Source organism: Diachasma alloeum, unplaced genomic scaffold (assembly GCF_001412515.2).
Source record: "Diachasma alloeum isolate Michigan unplaced genomic scaffold, Dall2.0 Dall_scaffold_00471, whole genome shotgun sequence".
In the NCBI taxonomy this organism is placed as follows: domain Eukaryota; kingdom Metazoa; phylum Arthropoda; class Insecta; order Hymenoptera; family Braconidae; genus Diachasma; species Diachasma alloeum.
In genome coordinates, this window is record NW_021680604.1 from 388501 (window position 1) to 397955 (window position 9455).

A 9455-nucleotide genomic window follows, 5' to 3' on the forward strand; every position below is an offset into this window, starting at 1 on the left:
CAAGGCCCGGAACTTCATCGAAACTTCAGTATTATCAAATGTGGCGATCTGGTTGTGAGCTTCAGCACGACTCGTAATCAACGGTGTGTAATATCAACTCAGAAGAATTGCGAATTATTCATGCATGCCGTGACCATAAAAAACCTTTGGAAAAAAGTATCATGGGTTAACGAGTGGTTAGATGTTCTGCTCGGTCTGCGTCTTCGAGATTATCTCAACGCTCTCATCGAGGTGGTGGGCGACTTCATATGGACGGATCTCATGAAAACATCGTCCGACACTAGTGTATCCGATGAAGAAGAAATTGAAAATTATATGTTGAAAAATTATTCTGATCTGTGTTACACTTTGAATAAAATTGTACATCGCCCTTTTGTAACTTATCCTTTTTCATGCTTGTTTGTTGGAGAAGTTATTATATTAAAGGCTCACATTATATCACCTCTTGTAATCGAAAGGATTAAAGAGTCTCGTAATTCCGAAACTTCGAAATTACATTCAAAAGATTCCTATTACAATTGAAAAAATGTAACTCGAATGAAAAAATGAATACATTTTTTATACTTACTTTGAAATCTCCTTGACCCGTTCCCCCTACTCCTAATACTAAGAAAAAGCTGAAAATCATCGGATATGAGGAGTGCGCATCATTCATTCCCAAACAATTCAGTGGATAACATGGAGCTCGCTATTGCTATTGTTGGTTTTCGGGGTCGAGATTGGAAATTTCTACCTAAAGGAATTGCAATTACAAGTGTCGCTGGTTACATTTTGGGGCATTGGGTCCTCGCACCACCTTACGTTTTCACCGATTTACCTGAAACTGTTCAGGTAGAAAATGACCGGCGGACATATCTTCTACATGGAATGGAATGGTTTGAAGGAGATGCATTAGCAGAAAAAATTTATCAACAATTATTAACAATTGTGAAAAGTGCTCATGTTGTTTATACTCTCGGTGAAGAAGCTCGATTATTTTTGAAAAAATTGCTGTGTAGAGAAGTCGAAAATATGGAGGAGCACCGTAATTGAGATTTATTCATTCGGAAAAATCCCACAAAAACAGCGTGCATATTACATGGACTAGAAATTGAAGAAGGTATTTCCCCAATTACTGAAGTCAGTCAAATAAAAAAATGGCTTCTCCCCGTACCGCCACCGTCTGAGCAATATAACGAAACCGAATTGTAAAATCCATGTATCTAGATAATTTTTTTTCATCTTGAATAAATTATGTTTTCATTACCATAAAATTTTATCTAATCATTTCAATCGCCCCGCCCACTGTCTACCCTCCAGACCCAGCACCAACCACGCCAGCCACCCACCCAACACCCACCACCTAGCCACCCACCTCATCATCCAGACAACTACCACCCACCTCATCATCCAGACAACTACCACCCACCTCCTAACCATCCGCCGCCCCATCCGTTGCCCCAGACACCCACCTCCTAGCCATCCACCTAACACCCACCCCATCATCCTCGGTCCCCGCACCCACCCATCCATCAACCAGACACCTAGCACCAACCGCCCAACCACCACCCACCTTCCACCCACCCAACATCCTCCATCAAGCCATCCAACATCTACCATCCACCACCTCTTCCACCGAGGCACGTGGGCCCTCCCCCCCCCCTCAGCGGGCCCAAACATGCCTGGCGACACTGTGCGATAGAGAGGGATCTTCTCTCTCTCTCTCCCACTGGCGCCAGGGGGGAAAAAAGGGGGAGGGACTGTCTCGCCATCTCGGGGTACCTACTACTGCTATACAGGGTGTCCCTAAAGTGAAGGTCACCATTGTAAAGGTATGTTTGGAGGGGGATTTCTAGGCGAAAAGTCCTGTAGCACTTTACAATCAGATGCACCCCTTCCGAGATAGGGGTAGTTGAAAATTGGCCAATGAGAGGCATCCGTTAGCGGAAGGTACGTCCATGTAGGCGATACGGATATATTGGTACCCCTCTCCTCTACGCGCCACTCAATTCCCCCACCGAAAGACAAACGAAAGAGAGAGAAAGGTCGTCTTTTCTCTCTTCACTTTGGAAATTGGGAGATAGGGACCAGACATTATTATTTTTTTATTTGAATTTTTGGATAGAATAAGTGCAATACTCACCCTTGCGGTTTCAAAAGTACCTTGAGGGGAAAAAATTAGTGACGATGCAATTTTGTCAAAATGAAAATTAAATAATTTACGCCCATTCTTTCGTGCCAAGGACGCGGGAAGAGGGGTTGGCTAACTATGCATGCAATTCGAATTTTCAAACAAATTTTAAAAATTGAGGGCCCTCGATGGTCAGACTAAAGGGTTCGAATTAGCGACAAAACAATTCTTTCAAACAAATAAAAATTAATATCTCCTATTTTATGTGTAATAAGGACACGGGGGAGGGGAATGATACGCATGCAGCTAGAATTTTCAAACAAATTTTAAAAAATTCAGCAGATTTGAAAAACACTCTGAGGGGTTCCAATTAGCGCTAAAACAATAATTTTAAGCAAAGAATAATTCGGATCTACCATTTTCTGGCGACGAGTACGCAAAGGGGGCGGTGGGGGAGGGGGGAGGGTGTGTTGATAGCAGTACGCATACGGGGAGAATTTTCAAAAAATGAAAAAAAAAATCAGGAGATTCAAAAATCACCATGAGGTGTTGCAATTAATGATAAAATAATTCGTGTAAAAAAAGAATAAGTAGTATCGCCTTTTCTCTGATTTCAAAGCCGCGGGGGTGGAGTATGTATACCACTAGGATTTTCAACTAAACTTACAAAAAATCTGAACATTCGAAAATCACCCTAACCGGTCCAAGTAGCGATGAAACGCAGAAAACCATTCTTATTCACAAAAAATCATTCGTATTGAATTAAATTAATATGAACATACACCAGTTCTGTTGTATGCAAGAAAAAATGAAAATTTACATTAAAATAAACTGAATTTGTCTGTCAATTTTTCATTGCTTTAAAAAATTGTGTTATCACTAATTTAAACTCCTTGGGATAATTTTCGGACCTGTGCAATTTTTTAAAATTAGTTTAAAAATTTTAGCTGCGTGCGTATACCCCCCTTCCCCGCATCCATGACACCAAGACAAGGCGATACCAATTATTCTTCGTTTAAAAGAATTGTTTTATCACCAGTTGGAACTCCTTAGAAGGATTTTCGAATCTTCTGATTTTTTATAATTTGTTCGAAAATTCTAGTTGCATGCGTATCACTCCCTTCCCCCGTGTCTTTAGCACCCAGAAAATAGGAGATATTAATTTCTCTTTGTTTAAAAGAATTGTTTTATCGCTAATTCAAACCCTTCAGTGTGACTTTCGAACGTCTTCAATTTTCTTAAATTTGTTTGAAAATTCGAACTGCCTGCATAGTTGTACCGCCCTCTTTCCGCCATTCTTGGCATGAAAGAGTGGGCGTATATCGTGTCATTTTTATTTTGAAAAAATTGCATCGTCACAAATTTTTTCCCCGCGTACATATCAAACCGCAGTGGTGATTATTGCATTTATTCTGTCCAAAAATTCCAATACGAAAAAAATTATAATTTCTGGTCTCTCTCTCCCAATTTCCAAAGTGAAGAGAGAAAAGACGACCTTTCTCTCTCTTTCGTTTGTCTTTTGGTGGGGGAATTGAGTGGCGCGTAGAGGAGAGGGGTACCACTACATCCGTATAGCCCACACGGACGTACCTTCCGCTAACGGCTCTCGTTGGCCCATTTTCAACCACTCCTATCTCGGCAGGGGTACGTCTGATTGAAAAGTATCAAAGCATTTTTTGCCTAGGAATTACCCCCCGAACATACCCTTACAATGGTGACCTTCAGTTTAGGGACACCCTGTATATTGGTGGGATATATATAAAGAGGGTTCATGTGTACGAGATTCATATTTTATTAATGGGGTGAGGTTTTTATGTGGGTGAGGCTTATTAATGGCGAGTCATATCAACGGGTGGCGGAGCTCAAACGATAATCCTGTATATGGGACAAAGGTATCATATTCATGAAAATAAATCTAAATGATTTTCGGGACTCATCACACTACATGTCGGCTTGAAATTGAGACGAGTTCGAGTATCTCTGGACTAGTTCTCTCACCTCTTGCTTTCAATCTATCGTCTTGTCTTACGACTGTTCACGACAAGAGAGTCGTTCTCTCGTCTTGTCTCGACTTCAATGCTCTTTTGCGGCATCGCCACTAAGACCATTATATCTTGACCTTTTAGAGAAGTCTATATCACTTTCAAACCACATTTGAAAGCCATCAAATTGATCGATTACAAACCTGTCATTCAAAACAAAAATGGAGACGTTTCAAATGTAGACGTTTTTCTCTGTCATACTGCAGTCACTGATTTGTCCTATGACTAACGCTGACATGTCAGTTTATTTTTTCGCATGCCTCATTGGTATGGACGATCAGGCAACTAAATATGTATTACCCCTCAGGAGTACAGGCTGGGGGGTTGCTCGTCCTTGTTCATTTGGTTGTTATAAGAAAGTGGTCGAGGCAAGACAGTTACGTGTGCATATATCACATACGCTTTTTGCTAATTGGATTATGGATAGCATGATTATTCATCCGACAAAAGTAGTCGTTATGCTATATTTGTTTACATTACATGCGTTTAAAATAATAAGCATGATCAATTTTGAAGAATTGCCTACACAGATGTTAGGGATGAATCCCTGGGTTCTGCTAATTGGAGATAAATCGCCCTACAGTAGATAGATACTGGAATCTGGTATATTACTCGGTAGAAATAGAGGTATTTATTTATTCAAACTAACTCATAATTATCCTGAAGGGATAAATATGCGGAATTTACAAAGATGATACAAAATAAGTATTATGCTTGTTTTACGTTGACGACTGAACTCACGAGGATTCGTGAGTCCTCGTGAGTTCAGTTTATATAATAATTAAGCGGTTCATGTTATGGGACTGGTCAGCAGTTTTGCACATGATTGCTGAATTAGTAAAATAATGAGTGAAACAAGTTGAACTCAATTCATTGTTCACTTTCTTCACTTTTGTAAATAAATTATTACTTAATTCATTTAACCTTATCTGGGGCATAACATTCCTCCCCGCTAGGGAAGAAAGTTTCTATCATTGGAAATTTTCTTACCTGACACAATTTTCCTTATCATATTTTCAGATTTTACAAAATTATTAAATTCATTATTAACAGTATACTTCTTATTGAATTCTCCATTATTTTCTTCGAAATTAATCATTCCTTGATTTTTTCCCAAGGTCTAAAATACATTTTCAAGAAAGTTATGCTATTCTCAAAATTTCCTAATAAGGTGAAAATTTGAATCTTTAAATTAGAAATTAAATTCTGAAATGGCACTTCTCTGAGAAAATCACATTTCTTAAAATCCAATCGAACTTCTGATAATCTTCTGATAATATTTTCAATTATTGACTCTTCCAACAAAATTCTGCACAATTCGTAATTTTTGGGAGAAAATTGGGTTCGTCTTCTAAAAATGATTTTCGCATGTTTTGTGAATAATAATATTACGCGTTTTTCGGGAGACGGCCGGAATGCGTACGTTATCTGCTCGGTTCTCTTGTAGCGATTCATTCTGCTGATTCAGCAGGTTGAACGCCCCGTTAAATTTCTTATGACGAATTCCACTGGCGTATTTTGTAAACACATCAAGTGAAAATTCATCCGTTAAGTGTTCCTTGCAGTAAGAAAATTCTTCCTCTCATTTCCTGTCGTTCAACTCCAGACGGTTTTTGGCAACGTTCTTATGAGTGTTTCTATGGACCAAGAAAAACTTTTGTTTGATTCCTACTGGGCAGTCGAAGTTTTTGAAAGATACATCGAAATAAAAAAGGAAGCCAAGTTCGGAATTTTGAATAAATGGTGATAGTGCACAATCAGGTTTCTATAAGAAAAATAGTGCTCGATGGAATAAGTATTCTAAAAAAATTCTCCATAAAATAAAAAATCAGTAGGAATAGGACCAATGTCCTTGGCGCCGATCAAAGGATGGAGGAGTAGATTGATACAGACAGTGAATTGAAAAACTCCGCGCCAAGAACGTTGGTCCTGCTCCTACTGATTTTTTATTTCATGAAGAATTTTTTTAGAATACTTATTCCATTGAGAACTATTTTTCTTATAGAAAGCTGATTGTGCATTATCACCATTAATTCAAAATTCCTAACTTGGCTTCGTTTTTTATTTCTATGTATTTTTCAAAAACTTCGACTTCCCAGTAGGAATCAAACAAAACTTTTTCTTGGCCCAGTTTTATTACAAAAACATTTTTTTTTGTGTTTTTAGGCAGATTTCATTATTTTTTTCAAAATAAGCACGGACTGTTTTTACATCCGGTGAAATTTCTTCTTTTCAATTCAATTTAATTCATTCATTTTTCATAAGATAGAACATTTTTAAAAATAAACAGTTTTACTCCAGATTTATTCTCTCCACCAAATTTCCAATTTTAATCGTCTATTAATAATTTTCTGACTTGATTTGGTTCCTCATTCAATTTTTGCTCTGATGATTCCTATATGGATTATATTTCGTGGAGAGATGAATTGATTTCCTTATAGAAATAGTCAAACAAAATGTTCACAAAGAATTCTTTTTGAAAACATCTGTTTTTGTTTTTCTTTTGTTTTTAAAAATATTAGGGAAACATTGGGTGGAATGGACTCTTCTGAGTTCTTGTTTCAATATTTATAACCAATCACAAAATTATTCTCATTTCACTGTCACTTAATTTAGTGAATTTTTTTCCACGGAATGAAAAGATTTTCTGTTACACTGGGAGAAAAATAAATATTTTCTTTTCGAATTTAACTATTCACGGATATTTAATACTTGATCACACAATACTTCACATCTCACTTTTGTCACATTCCAAACTGTGACGTTTTCCTTAATTACAATAAACTAATTCCTGAAATAAGGAGAGGGTAATTAAAGAAAGAGGGCAAATGAAAGGTTTAGTTTAAATAACGAATGACATTCTCTGAACTTTACAATAAATAGATCGTCAGAAGACGTCAAAAAGGCCTTTATTCGAGATTTAGGAGAGTGGGGAGGCCAGGCAACTTTTGTACACGTAAAAAGAGGGATGATTTTAAGTGAAACAAAAGGGAAGAAGCTAGTCGTGTCGAGGGGATTAAATAAGAAAAGATGTATGAATTAATGACTCTGCTGGGGGGAAGAAAGGGAATGTGTAGGCTCACCGTTGGGGGTNGAAGGAGATAACTCGTACTCACGTCGACCAAAAAGGGCTTCACAGTAACGTCCTCCTTTAGAAAAGTCCTCAAAAATAGTCCTCAGGGCCTTCGTTCCTCCTACAGACTCCAGGGGCTCCAAAGCGAGATTTGGGATGGACTCCAATCTATCCAGTCATCCTCTTTTTTCCACCAAAATAACTTCCGGGGCCACTTTACAATTTACAAGGAATTAACTCAGGTGGGCACGTGGCAATCCACGGGGCAGCTGTAGCACGAGTGATTCTTTTCTCTTCTCTTCCTTCTTCTCCTTCGTAATTCGGGGGAATTCGCAGGATCTCGAGGTCCTTCGCGTCAACTTCGAGGGCCATCGGGGCCAATCAAGGTGTTGAGATTATGCCCGCGATCACAATTCAGAGACGTATCGGTCGTGAAATTCGACGGCGGTGGACTGTCGAGGCTTATCCATGGGCGTTTCTCGGGCGCGACGGCTCCTTCTGTCACTCCAGGTGATTCGGAACTACTGACTTCCTTCGATGGCTGTTCGTCGTAGAATCCAGGGGCGAGGGCAGAGGGGTAGCGAGGGGAATAGCTAGGGAAAGGGTAACCGACGGTGGCGGGATTTACGTTTTTAGGGGGCTGTGTGTGTTGAGGAAAAATGTGTATAAAAATAATAAAAAATAAAGAAATGTGCCTCGTCACAAACCATAAACCGATAACCTCACAAACAGTACATAAACTACCTTTATGTCCGAGGTCCGCATATGAATACAGATATGGCGGGATGAAATTCAAATTTTCGACGAGAGAAAACAAAATAGAACACCGAGTCGATTTTCCGTTTCATTCTAAAAAGTGATTCAACGTCAAGAAAAACATTTTGCGTGGTTCTCCATAACAAAATCACAACCCACATTCAAATGTACTGGTGGCAACACTTTAACGTTGGATATGAAGCTCAGTTGGACCGGCGCTGTCAACGTTACAGCTTGATTCTCACACTTTATACTATGAATCACGAGAATGTGAATATCAACTCGTTGCTATGCGCCTATCTTTTTTACTGTTAATCCAAAAAATGCCATAGTTACACCGTTCCAAAGCTCATAGGCGATTTATATAATGTAACTAACGACACTTTCTCGATTTGTCGTCCCGTTTTCATTATACCGAATGTAAATCATTTAGAGGTAGTGGAGGGGGAAGTTCTGTCGTGTATAGATATATGGTGCTCTCGGCCTGATGTTTTGCGCAGTAGGTCAAAACTTTTCTTGGCCGATACGCTACCGCGTATCTCGATATGAGGAATTTCCAAAGATGATACAAAATAAGTGTTATGCTTGATTTATGTTGGCGACTGAACTCCCGTATCCTCGTAAGTTCAGTTTATATAGCAATTAAGCGGGTCATGTTATGACACTAGTCAGCAATGTTGCACATGAACGCTGAATTAGTAAAATAATGAGTGAAGCAAGTTGCACTCAATTTATTGTTCACCTTCTTCACTTTTGTAAATAAATTATTACTCAATTTATTGACCCTATTCTGGGGCATAACACAGACCTTCATTTTATCAGTTGTATATTAATTGAATGCAATTTTTATGAAAAAGGGACAAACCGGATTTCCATGGATCGATGCGATTATGACACAATTGAGGGAAGAAGGCTGGATACATCATTTAGCTCGTCATGCAGTCGCTTGTTTCTTGACTCGGGGCGACCTTTGGATTTCCTGGGAAGAAGGAATGAAGGTAAGGTATCGCTGAATATAGTAGTTTTACTGACATTGAAACAGAAGATACGGTAGTGTCTACAGAGAAGTACGTGATGACTGCGGAGAGAGTGTACCGCACTCCTATACAGCTAAATTGGATGCCAAAAAATAAATTTGAAATTAGCACAAAAGTATTGCTCTGAAGAAGATTGTTCTTTCTTTATATACTCTATTTACGATGATCTCAAATTGAATAATCATAGAACAGTTGTGATGACCATGTCGTCAACAATTAAATTTTGGTTTCCACGGTAATATATCGTGACGGGAAAAAATATGTGAGTTTTTTCCCCTATACTATTATTATCCAAAAGATCCGTGAGCGTTACCAGGCTTCTCTCTTTGGTTTCTATGCTCAAATCCATCTCCCTATTCCATAAACCATATATTTAGTAATCTCATTCGAAACCTCATCAAATAAGCTTCAAATTGACATCTGATTTGTCCAATTCT

At 38.6% G+C, this 9455-nt stretch overlaps 1 protein-coding gene across 1 annotated transcript in view; it reads left to right on the top strand.

The window, feature by feature from the left end:
* The window catches only part of LOC107042457 (cryptochrome-1), a gene marked incomplete at its 5' end in the record, with an annotated part of 374360 nt that extends 365251 nt beyond the window's left edge, over nt 1-9109 (top strand). Inside the window, 2 exon segments of the mRNA XM_015263504.1 lie at nt 8839-8979; nt 9024-9109. Of these exon segments, the coding sequence (XP_015118990.1) occupies nt 8839-8979; nt 9024-9035 (153 nt within the window).
* Nucleotides 9110-9455: the final 346 nt, after the last annotated feature.